The 22,366-nt window shown below is 34.6% G+C and overlaps 3 protein-coding genes across 4 annotated transcripts; 1 reads left to right on the top strand and 2 right to left on the bottom strand.

Moving 5' to 3' along the window:
* Positions 1–2,880: 2,880 nt before the first annotated feature.
* Positions 2,881–5,047, bottom strand: LOC120211454 (myb family transcription factor MOF1-like). The gene is made up of 6 exons (XM_039209986.1): positions 4,479–5,047; positions 4,278–4,354; positions 4,142–4,178; positions 3,716–3,839; positions 3,361–3,591; positions 2,881–3,102 (listed from the first exon to the last, which is right to left on the bottom strand). Exons 1-6 carry the CDS (start codon positions 4,603–4,605, stop codon positions 3,093–3,095), a joined length of 606 nt encoding a protein of 201 aa, XP_039065917.1. The 5' UTR covers positions 4,606–5,047; the 3' UTR covers positions 2,881–3,092.
* Positions 5,048–14,272: 9,225 nt separating this feature from the next.
* On the bottom strand, positions 14,273–17,461 carry LOC120211457 (protein NRT1/ PTR FAMILY 8.3-like). 2 transcript variants are annotated; one of them, XM_039209988.1, is made up of 6 exons: positions 17,344–17,461; positions 17,140–17,208; positions 16,879–16,984; positions 16,572–16,789; positions 15,248–15,804; positions 14,273–15,165 (listed from the first exon to the last, which is right to left on the bottom strand). In XM_039209988.1, the coding sequence occupies exons 2-6, from the start codon at positions 17,191–17,193 to the stop codon at positions 14,343–14,345; spliced, it is 1,758 nt and encodes a 585-aa protein (XP_039065919.1). In that variant the 5' UTR covers positions 17,194–17,208; positions 17,344–17,461; the 3' UTR covers positions 14,273–14,342. The 2 variants fall into 2 exon arrangements, with proteins under 2 accessions (XP_039065919.1, XP_039065920.1); XM_039209989.1 differs by having other exon boundaries at positions 17,140–17,226; positions 17,343–17,440.
* Positions 17,462–20,414: 2,953 nt separating this feature from the next.
* Positions 20,415–22,064, top strand: LOC120211313 (glutamate decarboxylase-like). Its single transcript, XM_039209881.1, has 5 exons — positions 20,415–20,543; positions 20,620–20,824; positions 20,922–21,007; positions 21,139–21,445; positions 21,535–22,064. Exons 1-5 carry the CDS (start codon positions 20,458–20,460, stop codon positions 22,015–22,017), a joined length of 1,167 nt encoding a protein of 388 aa, XP_039065812.1. The 5' UTR covers positions 20,415–20,457; the 3' UTR covers positions 22,018–22,064.
* Positions 22,065–22,366: the final 302 nt, after the last annotated feature.

Raw genomic sequence — 22,366 nt, forward strand, 5'->3', positions numbered from 1 at the left:
TAAATGAGCTAGGGTATTTATAGTTGAAGCTTAAGGACTAGTTTATAAATACCCTAAATTACAATAACTAAAATTGAGATTTTACCATTTCAAAAGTCATCAAAATCATGCTGCTAATTGCTCCAATTTTCCAACCAAATTTAGGTGAAATTATTTTGTTTGTTTTTTTCAAACTTTTCACTGAAAGTTTGGTGGCAGCAGCTAATTTGGACTTTCCAAATTTGTATTTCAACATTAAAAACCGCTAAAATTCTCCTCATAAGATAATATGATATCGCCCAAATCCTATTCCACACATCTGGGAATTGATCGTAATTATGAATTGAAGAGTTGTAATTAGTAAAAGTTTTGATATATTTTTTAATTCCTTTTTTAAAATTAATTGGTATCCGATTTTTTGATCGACTAATCCAGATCGGATACTGTAGAGGCAATGATGACCCTCCAAACCCAGTTTGCTCCATTCACAAACACCAGGATTCAATCCCCTAACCTTGCTTAAGGTTTACATTTACCCCTAACCTCCTCATGTGGGCGCATATGGGATCAGGGTAAATGTAAACCTTAGTTTTCGCTTTCTCCTTGGTCTTCTTCCCGAGCTTCGGGGGCAGATTATGTCATTCCTGTATGAAGGTCTAAGTTTGCTCCCTCTGGAACCCTTTGTTGCATACCTCACAGAAGAACATGTTTGTTTCCACTATGCTCTTGGGAGATAGTGCTACCACTTTCACGTCTGGATCTGTCATCATTGCCATATGTCTAAATTATACCTCAAAGCTAATGATTTATGAAATGAGATTAGGGTAAAGAACACTAAGGTGTATTGACACTCTCTGTTGTGGTTTTCGCTCCTCATCCCCAAACATAGTCTAATTGCATGGATGGCTTTCCTTGATCGCTTTCCACTAAAGAAAGGCTCAATCGAATGGGGCTAGTTAATGACCTTCACTGCACGCTTTGCGGAGTAGGATTTGAAACTAGAAACCATTTATTTTTTGAATGTCTGATTGATACTGCTTTATGGACTGTTATCTTTGAAATCAATGGTATTCGATTTAGACACACTTCTTGGGAAACTCTCTATGATTAGGCTATTGCTACTTGGAAGGGCAAATCCCTTCTCACTTCTTTAATGAAAATCTCTTCCAATGCTCTAATTTACACAATCTGGAAAGAAAGGAACACGAGAATCTTCTAAGGTCAAGCTTCCACTGTTGATGTTATGTTCAAAGCTATCAAGGAAACGGTTGGATTTCATCTAAGGGGAAGGCCTATCAATAGATTAGATGTTGTAAATATTAATCTTTGTAACCAATGGGGTATAATTTGATTTTACTTGTTTGCCATTTTTGATTTGGGGGCAATCCTTGTACTCCGAACACTCATTGTTCTTTTGAAGCAGTTCATTGCTCTTTGGGTAATAAAAACTAAATTATCCAAAAAAAACATTTCGAAAGTTACACTTTTAGGTACTTTGATCATAATGATCGTTTAATTTGACCTATCTGACACGTATCACGTATAAAAAATTTTAAAAAATATTTTATTTAAACAACCTTAATATTACAATTAAACAAAACTCACAAAAAACTCTAATTTTATATCTTTCGTTGTCGATTGACCACCGTCAGCCCATGGGCATCATTATTGACACCATCAAAATTAATTCGCTGCCGCGACCAAAACTCAGTCCCCCACATACCGTGAAACTACACCTAGTATCGTGAAAAACGCTACGAAAGGTCGTTGGATTTCTAGGTTTATCGTTAATGTTTTCCAGCGATTTTGAAGGCTACAACTGTCCGCACGTTAAATGGTCACCACTGTTAAGTTCTTCATCCTGCTCTAAAATAAATTTGACCGGTGGTTACCTTTTGTCGTCGGAGGTAGGGGTATGGAAGGGTGAGGGATGATGCAGTGGTTTCACTTTTATTTTCTTTTAAATAATTTTTTTATTGTGAAAAAAATTGAAAATATATATAAATATAACAGTATGCTTCTAAAAGTGTAATGAAAAAAATGTTAGACACCTATTTTTAGTGAAAATTTCTAAAAGTGCAGTGAAGGTCATTAACTTTCGAAATGTTACATGCTCATTTTTAGAGAAAAATTCTTTAGGCATCAAAATATAATTTAAGGTATAATTTAGATACTAAAAATTGTATTAAACCTTAAGAATTCGATACTTACTTGGTGTTCCTGGTTGCTCTCTCTTCTTTTCTTTCCGAAGCGACGGCGGAGCTAGCGGCGGTGCTGTAGAACCGTGGTTTTGGTCTTCTTCTGTGATTCCATTGGAAGGCTCTGAGGAGGACGATGCCGCCATCTCTTAGCAAACCCTCTTCCCGTTTTCTTAGCTTCCATCTAGATCTTCCTCGACTAATCATCCACTAACCCACATAAGTCTGAATTACACATTCAACATCGAACAATTTATCCGACATTAGTTGACATAATTTCATAATTTTAGTACAGATTGATATAATTTTGTTACAATAAAGTCCTAATCATTTGTTTGGACAAAACAGTCGTAAAGAAATATATATAACAATATTATATGTTCGTTGTATTTGAACAAATATATTAGATGTTACTTGAGCACCCCAACGTTGACTATTGCTAAGGATGTATGCTAAAATAATATGTATATATATTCATTGGTTAAAAATAGATCGTACATATAATTAAATTATAACTCAAATTGAGCCTTGGATTAGTGATAAGTCTACTCATATTATATTTGATTAATAATTGGCAGTTCATAAATTCATATACCATGATTGAATCCTGCTTATATTCTAATTAACAACTTGATTAAGCAGAGGGGAGAAAAAGAAAAATTATATTTATTAGGTGCCACAAGAAGCAATAGATAGATCTAAGCTTACTACTAAGGTTGCATGAAGATGGGCCGGAGCCGGAGACCAACGATAACGCCTCGCTGCCACCGCTGATCTCACTCTGAGAAGAAGGATGGAGCAACGAGAGTGACAACGATAATTCACAGCCATCGCCTTCGCCGTAGTCTTTCCCCACATCTCTCCTAACATTCCGGTCATCATCGACATGTTTGCCGTCTATGTACTTGTTATCATCTACATCAACCTTGGAAAAGAAAGCACACCATTAACAGACAAGACTTGAATCATTTATGTTCTTCATCCTAATGAACTGGTGTTTGGAATGAAAACAAAACACTACGAAGAAACTAGGCAAGTAGGGTTGCAAGACATGGATATTCCCTGTCACCACCACTGGTCGTAAGATACGTATTGGAACTTAGCCCAACATTACACTCAAGCCCATAAACAACAGCTGTCAATATATACGTATATGTATACGTATATGTATAGTTTGGTGTACCTTGAGGAAATGAGATTCTTCCAATGAATGATATTGTAAAGATTATGCGTCAGAGACAAGGTTGTGGCAATGGATTGACCTTCAGCGTGCTCCCATACGAAAGCACCATCACCATGCTTTATTCCTTTATCAACAGCCATTGTCTGCTGCACATAATCATCAACATAGTACGGATTCCGTCTGCATTTCAGATTCTGATCACGGATTGAACTCTTCGTCTCGATTCTAGCCCTGATGAGAAAAAATAAAGGGAAAAGAAAAGAAATCAAAGAGAATTTCAAGAGAAAAAGATGGTGCAATAATACATTATTAACTTTATGTATAAATACATGAAAGGGAATAAAGCTAAGCTGACCTTTTTGAAGGAAGATCAGGACTGTATATCGGTTGAGAATCTGATTCTTCAATCCGCTTTGAAGCATCCACATATCCAGCATGTTTCTCAGGAGATTGTGTTCTTTGATGGGGTGAACTCCTATCTGTTTCATTTTAAGTGAACCCCAAAAAACCAACAACAAATTTGTTTTGAGTTATGATGTTTCATGGTCAAGTAATGGGGTTTCATCAGACATGCCAAGAGTGGATGATTTGGGAAGTGAACCAAGTTACCGGGCTGTTCATGTCAATTTTGGCATCAATGAAAGAGAAAAAAGGAGATAATAAAGGAATCTAGCTCGTTCTTCTTCTTCTTTTATCAAAAATTGTGTAGAAATGGAGTTTATGATCTTTGATTTCTAACACCAGAAAACAAGCCATTAGAAGAAACTCAAGAAGGTACTACCTTGTCTGCTAACATCACTTCTCATGCTCCTATACATCTGCTTAGAAAACGAAAAAAGGAAAACAAAAAACCCATGTGAATGAACAAAATGATCAAAGGGAAGAGAATAAACAAAAGTGAAAACAGCATGGAACACCTGAAGATGGCTTTTCACATGAGAAATGGTGAGTCCCTTCACATCCATGAGTTGAAGAACGAGTTTCGGTGTAGCTTCTGCCAAAAAAAGAGAGAGAAAAACTCATTATTTCAACACTCAAACACACGAAACAAGCTGTAGAAGAAGAAGAAGATGAAGATGTAGAAGAAGAAGAAGAAAAAAGGCAGTACTGAAACTTACTGCCATGTCCACCCAGCCTCTCGATGGCCTGAACGAAACATTGGTGGAGCTGGGGCGTCCATCTCAAACGAGGAACCTTCGATCTTATGTACTGCCTCACTGCACCACTCCTCCCAAAACTACCCATTTCCCTTTGTTTTTTCAGAAGAAAAAAATCCTCAAAATGGGCGTGCAAAAGTTCACTCCTTTATTCCCGGAGATATATCCTTTCGAAGCTTTCACCAAGATTCTCAGCTAATAACACTCTTAAACACGATCACTTTGCAATAAAAGCAGCAAGAGAGGAAAAAGGAACAAGAAAAGATCACGAGGCGAAGCACTGTAAAATTCCTTAAGAAGCACTGATCATGCCTGCAAAAAATACTGATAATACACTTTCCTCAGATAAAATAAAATCCAAAAAAAAACTGAAATTATATATTAAAAACGTTTTAAACCCCAGATTTTAGATCAACAACTCCCTATCACCAGTTTCTCTGATCTGTCTTCCCTGAAATTATTACCCCCTCACCCAACTGCTTCCCATTGACCTTTTGCTTCTCCTCCCTTTTTTTCCCCTGTACGTAAATACAGAGGCTATCAATTATTTTTTTTTCATGCAGAACAAAATAATTATATATATACATAATATCTATAATACTGCCAACGTCGACGTGATGATGTGAAGGTAATTAATTAATAAATAAATATGAGATGAAAGCTCAAAGGAAGACAAGTGTAGGACGACCAACGCCGTCCATCAACGGAAAAAGAATCAACGGTGATGCAGTGTTCCATATACAGAAAATGGGGAATAAGGAATTTACATTGTCAATTCAATTCAATTTTGGACACAAAACGTCATCCCCTCATTCATCCAATCAATCACCTATTTTTTATTAAATTAAATTAATTATAAAATGATATATATTTTAAATATTATTATTATTTTGATAATAAATACTCAATTATTATATTAAAGTTGTAGATATTTAAATCTTTAACTTTTAAAAATAATAACATTTCTTTAATTATTGAATTAATTTGATTTAGGCAAATCAATCACCTATTATTTTAAAAAATAAGACACGATAATAAAACCTTTTATTTAGTGTTTTATCGATTCACGAAATATATAAAAAAAATTAGAGAATATAACTTTTATAATATAATATTATTTTTTAGTTCATATTACACTTATCTATTTGACTGTGAGAGAAAATATATCTTTTAAAAAATCGTAATTGAAGAAAAATTAAATACTTTAATTATCAATTAAATTAGATACATTTTCCCATTTAACAATTTATCACACATAAATAAATGTGTCTAATCATGAGGGGACAGTGTGGTTCATGGCAGGACAAAACGCATTTACTAAAACGAGCAGGGCTAAGAACTGCACCTATTGCCCATATAAAAATGGATCGTACACGCACACAGTGCTATTTTTGGCCTTTTTACCTAAAAATTACTGTAATAGTAAATAATTATTTATTAGATATAATTTCTTCAAATATTATTGATCGGATATATTTTCTGATAAGTGGACAAAAGATGTGAAATAGAAAGCGCACTTTTTATTAGGTTATGTATGAGCTGGAATCAAAGTAGAAAGGTGCGGCTCATGAAACGAGCCTTCCCATGATTTTCTCACACGAAAAAAAAAGCAAATATCATGAAATGCGTATTCTATTATTCTCCTTGAATTATTGTCTTTACCATTCAACTCTCTCGGCCAATTATTCATCCCCTCTTTTATAAATACTTCCTCAAATCCAAATCTTAAACCACATCAAAATTATTTTCACATTCTTCCTTTTATCAATTTCTTCTATTAAACTAATTAGATTTTGTTATAATTTTTAAGAGGTAAAATTATTTTTATTATATTATATTTATTTTATATTTAATTATTTAATTAAATTTTATTGTACTAATTATTTTATTATTATTTTTTGTGATTGTAAAACGGAAGGCGGGATCATATCTCGAGATATTTTATCGATGCGATAATAATATTAAATTATATAATTTAAATTATTCTAAGTACTTTTTAATTTTTTTAGTATTAGTTTATATTTTAATTTGTATATTATTTATTTAATTAAGAGAATGATCATACATTAGAAATAATTATTTATTTTTGTAGATATAAGACTCACAATCTTTCAAACTCTTAAAATGAGGTGTATTTTTGTTATTGTTTATTATGATAGAAATTCGAGATGATTAAACCAACGTTGTCTTCGCATCAAATCATTATGTCACCTTATCCTTAAAGAGAATCATCATTCTTGAGGATCCGATCACTAAAATTTCAAAGAATATTCATGTTGGGAGTAGTAGAAGATTGTCCTCACTTTAGTACTAGAAAATTGTCCTCACTTTAGTACTAGAAGATTGTCCTCACTTTCGTACAGATTTTTTATTATACTATTTCTGGTAACTTATACAACATTTGTACTCTCCAACGATTACGATGTTGCTATGATGGTTGATGCTCATAATCAAAACTCATACACTATTACACAAATGTATGCCACATTTATTGAAGTGTATGCGGTTTCTGGTATATCATTATGCTCTCACTATGAGCTGGCTCAACAAGCTGATCAAGTTGGCAACCCAACTTAAGTAATGTATAATGATTTTTTCCTCGTTAATGAAAAAGCCACATCTTGGTACCATTCCATCAAGTTCAATGGGGAAACATTCATCAACAACTTGTTACGATCTGTACTAAGATGGCTCCACGAATAATTCGTATGACAACATCACTTCCAGTTCAAGGGGAAGACATTCATCTACCAATTTCTTTGACCTGAATATGGAGATGCCCTCGACCTAACAATCTATTCAATACCCATTTGACATGATGCCCTCAAGTTCTAGGGGGAGGCATTCAACTACGAACTTCTTCTACCTCAATGTGGAGATGTATAAGACACAACACTCAATTCAAAAATAGTATGACACGATGCCTTCAAGTTCAAACGAAAGTCATTCAACTACCAATTTGGACCTAAATATTAGCATCACGGAGGAACCCTCATCTCCACCAGAAGAACGAACCTCTTCGTGAGCCAAGTGTGGATGGTGCTGAGATTGGATTAATCGTTGAGTCATAATCATCACAGTTCAACATGGATTCCGATGATGATGATGTAAATGAAGTTCCCACAAATACGGTACACATTGAACCCCCAACAAATATGTATGAAGCTGACTATGATGCATTGTACGGGCTAGAATTTATGAATATGCCTAATGTTGGTGACTACGGAATTAACTCATTAGTAAATGATAGTGAGTTTCCATCTAAAGAATAAGCAATGATTGCAATTAATAATTACAACATTTATAATTTTGTTCACTAAAGAGTTGACACATAGGTTACGAACTATTACCTCAAACGTTTGAGTTCATGTTTTAAAATTTGCGACGAAAAAACGAGCAATGATACAATTATATCAGCCTCATCAACAAAGCAATGTAGATAAAGGCATACGATGACTGATATCAATATGAACATATGACAACTAATATAGTGAGGCTATCAATTTGACCTTAAAAGGGTGTGTCATTTACCATTAACAACTTTGGTTAAAACGATGTAGTTTCATTTACGATTGTACCAGATCTATCCTTAGTAAGGGAGGCATACCTTCCAAAATCCACTCAAATTCATTGTGATATGGATATTCAAGAGACGTCCAAAGAAAACAAAAAATGTGGGCATTGTAGAAACCTAGGTCACAATAGGAAAAAATGTCCATATCTTTTATCATCACGTAACCGTTGAGCATCACCATGTAATTGTGGTTTCTGAAATATCAGCTTGTGTTATTTCATTTTCGTTTACTTTCAATTAATGTCATTTGAGCATCACTAAATAAATAGAAACAATAAATATATTAAGAAAATTAAATAAAAACATTACAAACTAAAATAAGCAAACAAAAGTCCATAATTAACTAATAAATAAAAAGTTAATAATTCATTACATTTGCTGATAAACAAACAAAATAAATAAAAAGTCTATCGATGTATGTGTTTTGATAAAAAAATCTATCGATGAATGTGTTCCACATGGCAGTGACTGTCTATTTTGATAAGGGTTTCTTCGTATAACTTGTTATTCTTCCTCACTCTCATCATCATCCACAACAGCAGTAGTACCTACATTTTATTGATGAAGGACAAATGACGATGTAACACCTCCATAGAATAAGTACCCTAGAGGTGTACGACTAACTATCCCACCGCTCATAGAGAATTGTGAAAAATACGAAAACATCGACATTAGTGACTACGATCCATACTGAGCCAGAAGTGTCTATGTCTGTGGTAAAATATCACCAGTGAAATAAGCAACATATGAAGCCCATGCTGGATCCATAAGCATGCCAGTATAATATCCACCAGGAGATGTCATAAAACCCTGTGTTTTTGGCATCTGAATCGATTGCGGTAGTGTTTGAAACGGTTACGGTGTTATCTGAAACAGCTGCAATGCCATATAAACCGACGGTGGACCAATGTATAGTGGCGGGCTGAGAATGTAAACAGCTGTAAGCAGTGGATGTTATGATGGTTTTGGTGCTTCAGTTGAGGACGAGCCAAAAGCACATGCTCTCCGTCAGCGAGTCGGGAGACGTGATACTGTGACGATGGATGCTTTTCTCGACATCGATGAATGTTCCTGCCTCGTGCTTTCTCGGAAAGTATGAATGACTTCTCGTATATATTGAACCACTGATAATAGTCAGCCATAACTGAATAATGATCCACATAAATCGGATCTGTATAGGGAATATGTCGACGTTGATCCTTCCAGATCATTATCCACTCGATGTGCTTGATTATGGCATCCTGTTTACCCCATCTATCGATGTTATGCATATTGTCGAGATTTCTAGGTTCTTCATGAATATATTGTACGAAGCCAAATTGGTGGATTACTCGATCAGCAGGATGCCACTCGACAATAGCATAACATATCAGAGGGACCACTGCCATTCATACATCTAATGAGCCACTCAAGTAAGGTGGGATGCAAAGCCTTATTTCTTTAGTAAAATAAGGAGCACATTGAAACTAAAACAAATATATATATAATTCTTATAAAAATAATATTCTAATTATATAATGACAATTAAAGGTAAATAATAAAATGTAAATACATATCTATATACCAGCCTTCTGATCAGTGAGTAGCCGATTTTTTTTCAATTCGTCTGGTATATCACGTTGATTTTCCTTGTACATGACCATATATTCAATGTAAAAAAATATTTCATTATATACTCAAAAGAAAATTATTTATATACGAACTCAATATTGAAATTACCTCAACAATAACTGGAAGACCAATGAGATATTCACGACCGAACATAAAAAGGGCATATGATATCACGCCCATGACTGAAGAAGAATTAGACATCTGTCAATAGCTTTTTTTCGATAATCAATTTCCCGACACATTTCTTTATACAGAGATGCCAAAACAACGAAGCCCCAAATGAGTGAGCCGACAATATGAAAATCTTCGAGGTGACGCAACAACATACAATGAATTTGGTTACGAGATTTGTCAGACATCAAGATTCCTCCTATGATTTGTAATATGCGAGCCAAATCAAATATTTTAGCATGTTCCTTAGAACAATCTTCACTCTAATGTTGAAATTTGTAGTCTACTATGATAATGATATTCGAACACCGTTGAAATTAGGTAGGATACCTCCAAAATACTCATCGCATAAGGAATGTCAATCACCATGCACCACACTAGAAATAACATCCCCATATATCAAAAGCTACAAATGTATTGAAACATCCTCCAACGTAATAGTGCACTCCCCCACGAAAGATAGAATGTGTGTGTCTCTGGTCTCCACCTTTCAATCAGAGCATAAATAAGGTTGGGTTCAAGGTTACAGTTCCCTTCATATTTTTCTTTGTAACTGAATCCAGCCTCTGCTAAATACAACCAGACACAACTCGGTATCTCTAACTTAACGTTACGAATAAATGGATCTAATATATTATCATTCCCCTAATTAAATAAATAATATACAAATTAAAATATAAATTAATAATAAAAAAAAATAAAACATTCACAATAATTATAATAATACAATTTAAAATTGTTATTGTATCGATAAAATGACTCGAAATATGATTTTCATCTAAACGCAACAACCCGCCTTCCATTTTATAACTGTAAAAAGTTAAAAAAAATAGTACAATAAAATATAATAAAATAATAAACTATTAAATGATTATAATATAGTAAAAATATTACCTTCAAAAAACAATAATAAAACTTACTTAAAGTTTGATAGAAGGATTGATAAAAAGAAGAATGAGAATTTTTTTTGTGTGTTTTGAGGGTTGTATAAGAGGGTATTTATAAAAGAGGAGACGAACGGTATTAAAGGGTAGGTGAAAATTAAGGAGAGGAGGACGGACGGTTGGACGATATCAAAGGGGTATTGAAGGAAGGCACACCTCATAAATCACGCCTTCCCCCACGTATCAAATTTCTCCACGAAGACATGTTTCGTGAGTCGCATCTTTCCACAGTGACGTCAGCTCGGACGTAATTTCAAAAAGATGCGCTTGCCGATCCGTGTTTTCTGTCCACCTATCAGAAAGAGTATTAAATCGATAATATTTAAAGAAATAATATCTGACAAATAATTATTTACTGTTAAAATAATTTTTGAGTAAAAACGCCTCCGTCTTAATGTTTTCTTTCAATCTCCTCGGGATATTTACCTGCATTCATTCTTGCTTCCCGTTGGGCCGCTGCCAATAAATACAAAGAGTTCCCATTTTCTCTTTGCTTATAGGAATTAGTAAACTTGCTTTGCCGTAGCTTTCCTTTTTTTCCGACGTCCGAGGACCGGTTCTTTGCCATGATTATTTGGCTCAGTCGAGTAAGCTTTGCTTTCGCTTTGACTTCTTCGCTGGTGCAATGTTATCGAGCAAAATGGGCATTCTTTTACGTGGTAATCAGGTATCGTATCTGGTTGATGGTGAAAAGACGATGCATGGGAATCATTGTACTAAAATTTAAAATTTACGATATTAATTTATTATTATTTTTATAAAAAATAATATTCAGGTGTGGCCTCATACATATTATTTTAGATCAAATATTAAATATAATTCAATATATTAAAAGAAGACAAAAGAAATTTATATATCTATTATATTAAAAAAATATTAAAATTTTTAGATATATCTCTGAATTTTTAGATCAACCACTTACACATACGATGATTGAAGAAAATATATAGGGCCCATATCTTTTGACTTTCCATCTATAAAGATTGGAATTGATTTAATTAGAAATCTAATACTAATAATTAACAAAAAGGAAAGGTTTGGTTAGCCACTATTCATGCACGTAAAAAGAAAGAGTCAAGGGTGATTAACTTTGTTGTAAGTTAGGTTTATAGATAATCCACTAAAATCAAAGTATTAGTTTTTCTTTCTTCCTTTTGAAGCTTCCACACCATTCTATCAAACCTAAAACTTTTAAGGGCGGCTTAACGAGTTGAACATCTTGCGAGCGGTTTAAATTTGACCCGGATTGATTCAATTTAAATTTGAACTCGACATGAGATCTTAACAAGTTGAGTCGGACATTATTCAACTCAACTCGATAAGTTCGTGAGCATTTTGTTAATTTTTCTTTTTGTAAATTTTTAGTAATTACCTTAAAAAAATATTTCATTCACAAAAAAGAAAATCTAAATAATGATTACTTATTTTACTAATAGATAATAAAAATATATTTAAATTATTAATTATTAATTACTACAAATTTACTAATATATTAATTTCCTAATAAACAATAAGGAAAAAATTAATCAGTTTGAACATTCAAGAAAAATCAAAACCAGACATATGTAGCCCTAAAAACATAAAATACAGTTTAATAGCCATTTGATTCAACTGTTGGTTTGTAGACACTGATGTATCATTCACATGTAATAATGGAAGACGACTAATTTAATTAATAATTGGACAATGGTCTAACTTGTAGGTATCTGTTCATTTGGTTTCTTCTTCAACTATGCATGTGCATTGAGAAGAGAATGAATAATCTGAGGCCATATTGTTGAAACCACTGTAAGAACATATGTCTAAAATCATGTGTTTGATCATTTAACCTTATTCCATAAACAAAGTTGACGAGCAGCTGATTAAAGATCACAAGAAAGAAAAATGGTATCCTTTGCATGAGTCCAGGACGAACAGTTTCCACTTTTTAACGGATGACGACGACAAAAATCAAACATCCTGCGAAGCCGTTAAACCCTGCCGCATTTAAATCAGGTAACATAAGCATAAGTAGTAGAGAATGGGATAAAAACAATGAAAGTAAACTAGCAATGAAAAAACAATACTAGTTGAATGCAGTTTAGCAACTAAAATTGCCAGACCAATGAAGCAATATATTTCATCAGGAGGGACATGTGTAATACAACTGCAATTCAACCTTTGTCCCTCACGTCGCCAATGTATAAACATTGCATGCTAGAGCCGGCTTATGTCCTAAAAAGCGAAGCCCTTATTCTAAAGATATTACTATAGTAAGCATACTAAGGTATAACCAATGGGAATTGTTCATATGAACGACTGACATAGCACCGAGTTATTCTGATAACAGTGAATATATCACGAAGCCACAAGGCCTCGTATATTTTCACTTAATATTAGCATGAACATTCTGGCATTTATGATCTTCACTAATCCCTAGTAATTGAGATTCTAATCTAAGAAATTGTTGTGAGATTCAATTCCACACAATGCACCACAAAATGATAACTATCTCTGAGCTCTTTACCGTGTTTCTTTTCAAACTCATAACAGAAAGCGGCAATGTAATCTGGAAATGGGACTTAAAACAATGTCATTTAGATTCACTAACTCAGGCATCCTCAGATATCTCACTTAAAATATTACATTGGTCCCACTGAGGGGAACAACCGAGAACAATCAAACTAAATAATTAATCGAACTCGTCTCAAGTAGTTAACCGGGAAATTCCACTTTTCTACATGTGCATCTAAACCCTCGGTGTTCACCAATCACCAGTTGAACTTCAGTTTCCTTGTTAAGACATTAGATTTCTTCAATAAGATTAGTGGTTCGAATCTTAGTGTTTACGAATTAAACAAATTAGATTGGGAGAATCACCATCGCCTTTGCAGTACTCGATCCAGATTATTTTATTAATAGATCTTACACATGCTGTTAAGAAATCTTTAATTGTATATTTAACAAAACAACTCATTAGTTAAGAAATTATTATCATCTCTTGAGATTCCAAGTTCAAATACCACGTACACAAGATTATGAATGTTCATTATCAAATTGTTGAGTCTTAAAAAAAGACGGTTAAACTTAGTTGATATTCCTTTTAAATAATTTGAGTGATTATAAGATAGTATATGTTTAAAATATTTTTTAATCACTTATTGACAATGAACATACACCCTGAAAGGATGTATACATAGATGCTCAAGCCAAAACCTCTAGGAAAAACAAATTTCCTTTTTACCAACCGAAAACACAGTCGAATGGTCACAGCCTGCAACTTTTATCATACCTATGTAAACAAGAATGAATGCCAACACCTTCAATCAAACCAGAATAGTTTAGTCCAAATACGGAGGATGTCATATAATTGAAAAACATGCAGTATTTTATGTACAACCAGCTGGGAACAGAAACTAAAATCAATACAATAAGTTACAAGACAGTCACTTTTCCAAGTGGAAGGATGTCCCTAGATTGAGATGCATGAAGTTTTTATCTCAAAATAACATTACAGCTGAAATTCTCTCCATATCAGAAGGAACTTTAAGAAGCCTTCTTCTGCTTGTACCTGGAAGCGCAGAAGGTGTACACCGACAAGTTCAGTAAGCTGAGGGCAGCCAAGAGCCAGAAGAAATAGTCGAGATGACCCTCGTTAAGGTTGTCCGGTATCCAACCAACTTGGCCGCCTTTTGTTGTGAAGTAGGTTACAACAGTCAGAATGAAAGAACTCAGGTAATTGCCCAAAGCTGTAGTTAGGAGTGCAAGCGCACTGCATAAACTACGCATGGCATCAGGGGACTGATCATAGAAGAACTCGATCTGTCCGATAAATGTGCAGACCTCTGCCGCACCCAACAAGAAATATTGAGGTATTTGCCAAAGAATACTGAGGGGTACTGCTACCTGTTTATCAACCAAATCTAGCTCTTCTGCGAGCTGCAACCTCCTGATCTCCACCACAGCAGCGGCTGACATGCATAGGAATGAAATAAAGAGACCGATTCCCATACGCTGCAACTCTGAGAAGCCCCGTTCCTTGCCTGTGAACTTTCTCGCTATCGGGACAATTATCGTATCATAGACGGGAACCCAAAAAATGACACTGAAAATATCAAAAGTTGAGAGGGAAGCAGGAGGAATAGAGAAAGAACCAATCTTTGTATCCATCATCATCCCTTGTTCCACAAACATAGTCGACATTTGGGCATAAACAGCAGAGAACACAATTATAGTAGCCCAGACAGGAAACATGCGGATCAAAATTTTCAATTCCTCTACTTGTGTTACAGTGCAAAGCCTCCAGGAGTTTGAAAAGTCCCCACTTTTGGTTTCAACATCACTGACTATGGCAGCTTTATCTAGGCACCTGTAACAAGATGGGATTACCAAAACTAACAAAGGTTGAGATCAATCATTCAAAACTCGGAAAATAAATTAAGGAACTTTACTTCAAATCATCACTGTGCTCCAGTTTCCGACTTCCTTCAATGGCAGAGTGCTTATCACTGGCTTCATACAGGAGAGTACTATCTTCAGGTACCTCAAGATGCCATTTATGAAATGCAGCAACCACGACCTGACACATTCTTGTAATAGGGCTTCCTCCAGGTCTCTGAAATCTATAGAGAGATGTGCCTGAAAAGAAACTTCCAATAGCAAGGCCCATAAACAATGCTGGAATGCCAAATCCAAGACCCCATCCAACATTGTCCTGAATCCACACCAGAAAACTGCTTGATATCAGAGAGCCGATGTTGACCGAAAAATAGAACCAGTTGAAGAAGGACCCCTTCTTCACCCTTTCTTTGGGATCAGTATCATCAAACTGATCAGCCCCAAAGGATGAGACACAGGGTTTGATTCCACCCGTCCCTAATGCAATCAGATAGAGCCCAAAGAAAAATACAGCATACTGAGCTGGGGTAGCCGAGGGACAAATAGATCCCATGCATTCAGCAGGCTTCAGTGCAGGAATTGATGCTGAGAGAGTCAATGTACACATTCCCTGAATCGAATAGTAAATGTGTTATCGAATGCATCAGAAAGCGAAAACAAAACATATAAATAACGCACCCATTTTAATTAAATATAAGTGCCAGAATCCATTAGTCAATAACATGAAATGATGTCAAATTGATGTCCTCACATAGCCAAAAGTCAAATTCTTTGCCACATAAAGTGTTGGAAGATATTATAAGGAAAGAGAGATAAATTCCCTCAAATATGTTATCATTCATTGAAACTTTCTGTAAAAAATGGTAATTAAATATTCGAAAAGGGGTCAAAATGTTTCCGTATACGACTTAAACACAGAATATACACACCAAAACGACTAGCTATGAAAATGGAGAACTATGCATTAATTTAATTAGCATGTGAAGGGCCATGTAAACAAAATCAGGGTTAATGACATGATGAAAATTGCAGAAAACACAATGTCAAAAGGGAAAAGTTTCTTCTACGACCTAACACCAAAACAACTGGCTATGAAAACGGAGATTCATGCATTAATTTAAATAGCATGTGAAGGATCATGTAAAGAAAATCAGAGTTAATGGCAATACGGCATGATGAAAATTGAAGAAAACGCAATGTAAAAAAAGAACAGCAACCAAAGACTATGCACCTAGGTGCTAGCTCAACTTCATGACAGGTACTTCAACATAATGAAGCAATAATTACACAACATACCTCATATATAACTAATTAGAGCATAAAACCAACAAGCATATAAATAGAATAAAAGGAGATAATTAATGTAAATTATATTACAATGAAGTAGATGGTGGAGAAGGCAGCTATTGTCCAATATCTTCCCCAATATGCATCTGCTAATACAGCTCCAATGAGAGGTGTAAGGTAGCAGGTTCCTTGCCAAGTGGTCACATTTCTCGCAGCCGATACATTTCCTTCATGCAGTTTCTTGGTCAAATAGCTCACAAGATTAGTCGCTATCCCATAATAAGCCAACCTCTCACAGCATTCATTACCTACATTTACATGAAAATTTGACATAAGATCAGCTTCCTCAAACAAAATCCATACAAAGAAAGAGACAAAAACAAGATAAAATATTCACCCAAAATGAAAGGGCATGCTTTCCAATTTCCAGTATTCTGCTTCAGAACAGGATTCCCATTGAAGTCAACGGAGCCATCCCCGGTGTAAAGCGCACTGCTTTCAGCCTGGAAACGCAAGAAATCGAAACACAAATCCCAGGATAAAGAATTGCAACAACAATAAACAACAAACCCATAATTTTAACCATTGTCAAAGGTGTCTGGAGCAAAATCAAATGGGGGAGGCAAAGAAATTTCGGATAAGATTAAATAAGAAAAACCTGATCAACATGTCCAGCTTCCAAAAGCGATCTCTCTTCATCGACAGATCCCATGATTGTTTTCGCAACGAGAACCAGTCAAGAGATCTAAGAGATTCAAAATCCTCAAAAAAAAAATATCAGGGAAGATTAGGGACAAAACGTTATAGTAATTGCAGATAAAAAAGCATTGGGTACGCATAAAGATGCGTATACGGCTTTACCTTCTTAGACGGGTACCGTAATTTCAAACACTTTTGAAATCCAAGGGAATGGATGGAATCCTTGAGGTTTCATTGATTTGACAAAGGTGGAGCATGGATTATGGAAGTCGACGATCGGTGTTAAACGTTTTTTTTTAATAATACGTGGGGATCGATCATATAATTTTTTTTTTTGTATATAACATATCCAATTTATTAATTAATTAATTTAGTTCGATTAATGCAGAGTTAAAAGTGACTCTCTCTAATTTATTTTATTCGAAATTATCAGAATTTAAACTCCTAATATTAATTAAGAGATCTAATGTCTCGTACTACTAAATTGATTGATTGTTGGTTAAAATATCATATAATAATATCTATTTAAAATTATTTTTAATCATTATATATTTTAAAGATATAACTGCTCAAATTAATAATTTTTTTAAGGAATAACAATATATTTTTTTAACGTTGAAGCAACTCAATGTATTCTTGGTATTAAATGCTTAAACATGTTTGACTGATTTTTTCTATATGTTATGTCGATAATAGTATCAATTGAATTAAGTTCAATCATTAAAATAATGATAAATTTAAATAAAATATAATGTTAAAATTAATCTGTAACATTTGTTGGAATAGTCATTCTATTTCATAATATATTTCTTAACACTTTAACCTTCAATATTTTAATTTTTAGTTGAAATAATCTCTATTAGATGTTCTTGACATGATAATTTTACATATGATAAATTACTGTGTGTCACATGACATGTCACTCAATATAATGATATGGTATGTATCATGTCATTAAAAGTGATGATGTGTACATGTCACATCATTTAATATTGTGATGATGTGGCATGAGATATGTCATTATATTAAGCACATCTAAAAATATCATACAAGAACATATGTTGAGCATTAATAAACTAATAATTTTTAACGGTGAGGTATTAAAATGAAACAAAAATTAAATTGTAGGTATAATTTGTTGGGAAAATTCGATAATTTTGGAGCTTTGAATAATAAATTGAACCAAATGTTTTTGATGAAAATGTGAAACCAATTGTTGGTTCGTAAATGTGCAGATGTGCACGATATGAGTAACGTGAATGTTCGAACCGATCTAGCTCTTTGTGGGCTTGTGGATATTTTAACCTAAATATGAAATATTTTCCTCAAATAGAAAATATCTTTTCAAAATCTGTTTTGGAATTAAAATGATAAATATTAAAAAGTTTCTTTAATCAAAATCGTAATTTTGGAAATTACTTAATTGCTTAATTCTCATTAATGCTTTATTAGGTCAAAAATTTTCAATTGTTCACAATGTAAACTCCCTATAAATATAGTGTTAACCTACTAGGTTAAATACAATTCAAACCAATTCAAAAGAATTATTTTTTATAGTTTTTTGTGATAGGCGAAGGCAAGAAATAGTTCGTGATCTCGATAGTTGTGCTATTGTGCGTTGATCATCTCGTTTTTGTATCCTAGGAGACAGACAACCAAAGATCTCGAGCACCAAGGAGTGGTCGAAAATCTGTCTTAAGGAAACTGCGTAATTGCAGACCTCAACTTATTTCTATTCATATATTTATGATTTTCTATTCATATTATTTAATCGAATATTTTTCATGTTATTATTTGTGTTTATTTTATTCTTGTTTCATCTACACGAATTTTGCGACGAGATCATGTCGTTAAGTTAAATGTCATTTTCCGCGAAATCAAATTGTGAATCTATAAAGTATTTGATTTTATGTTTTATTTTCGTCTCGGATTGTTATACATCTAACATGATTTTTAAAAATTTAAAGTTCAAGTACTGAAACGAACCAAAAGTGATAGTTTAAGTACTAAACACATACTCTACCCTTTATAATTATACGAGCTTTACGCAATGTTGTAGGCTTGGGAGTTTTTGGATTTTAAATTTAAGTTTTATTTATTTATTTATTAATAAGGGAAGAAGGAATGAGATGTTCGTAATGGAATTAATAATTTAATGTCAATCAAGAGATACTAACATTAACTACTTTGAAATAATTTAATATTGTTTATAAATATTTTTCTAAGCTTTCGGCCAATTGACATAGGAACATAAATGTTGACAGTCAAGTCCAACGTTCAAAGCCCTATGGGTTTTTTTTTTTTGGAATAGCCCTAATTAATCTAAATTGATTCGAGTCACACACCTGATTTTGATGGATAAATTTTTTGGCGAAGATTTCTACACATACAGACTCGAACCTAAGACCTTACTTAAGTGATATCAAATTACTTACCACTTAAACTAATCCCGTTGGAGAGAACTATTGATTGACCAACTCCCTCATGCACTCATTGTACTTTATTATAAAATGAGCCACGACACAACCACTAGGCCCTGTTTGGCAGTGTTAGATATTTTTTTAATTACATCTCTTAATCTTATTCTTGCCCCACTAATCTTATTATAATACTACTATTTTCTTTATAATAATTTATAATTTTTAATAGTCGAATTACTTAACAAAGCAATATACTATAATCGGAAGATCACTTTAGAAATTTTAATAGTCGAGAGATTTCATAAAACAATATCCTATAGTTGAAGGATCATTTATGTACTTTATCCAATAAAATAATCATAGAATAAAATATTAATTTAAACAAACTTTGAGCAGTTATTTTTCAGTTAAACCTTAAAGAAAAGATGTTAAAGAACATTTCTCCACTCATCCAAAAAAAAAAATGAACCTCTCCATTAATTAAGATGACAAAGAATCAATCCAAAAATGAACCAAACGATGCTCAAGATGCCATGGTGCCATCATGGGCACGAAAGTTCCCTCTCATCCGTGGGAAACTGGAAAACTATAAACCATGGCTGCGATGACTTTCTTTGACCTCTGGGTTTTCTCATTCCTAAAATAAAATTCCATTTTTTTTCTTTTTCTGAAATATATTTTCTCGAGAAAGTGTCAAATGGAACAATTTCTCCCCCATTTCATCCCTATAAATACCCAATTGCTTCCTTCACCAAGCAAGCAACAGTTCAAGCTTTACAAACAGGGAAAAAAAGAACCTTTCTTTCATCTCTTTCTCAATTCATCGATTGATTATCAGTGTTTTTTAGACATCAACGATGGTGCTTTCTAAGACAGCTTCTCAAACTGATGTCTCTGTTCATTCAACTTTTGCCTCTCGTTATGTCCGAAACTCACTTCCAAGGTAACCCCCTTGATCGATCTCCGGGTTTCAATCCAAGTAAAAGGGTATGTTTTGATGGTGAAAAGAATATTTGCAGGTTCAAAATGCCGGAAGAGTCGATACCGAAAGAAGCCGCGTATCAGATCATCAACGATGAACTGATGCTCGATGGTAACCCGAGGTTGAACCTTGCCTCTTTTGTCACCACCTGGATGGAGCCTGAATGCGATAAGCTTATCATGGATGCCGTTATCAAGAACTACGTCGACATGGACGAATACCCCGTCACCACCGAGCTTCAGGTAACGGCTTCGATTGTCTAAACTCCGAATGCTCCAATCTAATGGTGTCACTTGTGTGTGGAATGTAGCATAATCCATGTACTTTTTTTTTTATCAGAACCGTTGTGTGTGGAAATGGTCGATGAAAACACCATTTGTGTTGCAGCAATCCTGGGATCAACCCTTAATGGAGAATTTGAAGATGTCAAACTTTTGAATGATCTCTTGGTTGAGAAAAACAAGGAAACTGGGTAAATCTAAAAAAAACTGTCAGTTTATAAATTTGAATGACTTGAAACGATGACAAGTACTGAATTTGATCTTTTATGATGCAGATGGGATACCCCAATTCATGTTGATGCTGCTAGTGGTGGATTCATTGCACCATTTTTGTACCCAGAACTTGAATGGGATTTCAGGCTTCCACTTGTAAAGAGCATTAATGTGAGTGGCCACAAATATGGTCTGGTTTATGCTGGTATTGGTTGGGTTATCTGGAGAAGCAAGGACGATTTGCCTGATGAACTTATTTTCCATATCAATTACCTTGGAGCTGATCAACCCACTTTCACTCTCAATTTCTCCAAAGGTTCCAGCCAAGTCATTGCTCAGTATTACCAGCTAATCCGATTGGGTTACGAGGTACGGACTCGAGAATTGATCGTAACGAAACGGTTATCGACTTATCGTCGTTGTCGTCCGACTTACGACTCGATGTGTTTTCTTTACAGGGATACAGGAATGTGATGGAGAACTGTCATGAAAACGCCATGGTCCTAAAACGAGGATTGGAGAAAACAGGGCTGTTCAACATCGTGTCAAAGGACGAAGGGGTCCCGTTGGTGGCGTTTTCTCTCAAGGACAACAAGCGTCACGATGAGTTCGACATAGCCGAGATGCTACGCCGGTTCAGGTGGATTGTGCCGGCCTACACCATGCCGGCAGACGCGCAGCACATCACCGTGCTGCGCGTGGTCATAAGGGAAGACTTCTCCCGAACCTTGGCAGAGAGTCTCGTGAAGGACATAGAGAAGGTGCTGCACGAACTCGATACGCTTCCTGTCAAGGTTAATGCCAAGCTGGCTATGGCCGAGGAAGAGCATAGCAAGAATGGCACTGTGAAGAAGACCGCCATTGAAACCCAGAGGGAAATTACTGCTTACTGGAAGAAATTTGTCAGCGAGAGGAAGACTAACAAGAACAAGATATGTTAGAAAGTTATTGTAACACCAAGTTTTTTTATTTTTAATTTATCACTATGTTTCCACCTAAAATAGTAATATTCAGACGATGAGTTGTTGTCTTCCTGAGTTGAACCATTAATGAAAGGAATTATTTCATTTTGTGAGTCTGAAAACTGATTAAGCACTAACTAAGCACATCCTCGTTGTTTTGTTTGTGTTCTTGGTAAGTTTCAATGCATTGGTTCGGAATGTCGGTGCGCCTGGTGTGTGGCAGAACCCGATTAGGTCCGCTGCCGCGAGTTTAAGCCCCTGCTTGGGCGCAAGGGTCAAAGCCCCGCCTTCCCCCGCCTTCTTGCTGCGCCAGGGTTGGTGCTTTAAT

This window comes from Hibiscus syriacus, unplaced genomic scaffold (assembly GCF_006381635.1).
Source record: "Hibiscus syriacus cultivar Baekdansim isolate YM2019G1 unplaced genomic scaffold, ASM638163v2 tig00109972_pilon, whole genome shotgun sequence".
In the NCBI taxonomy this organism is placed as follows: Eukaryota; Viridiplantae; Streptophyta; class Magnoliopsida; order Malvales; family Malvaceae; genus Hibiscus; species Hibiscus syriacus.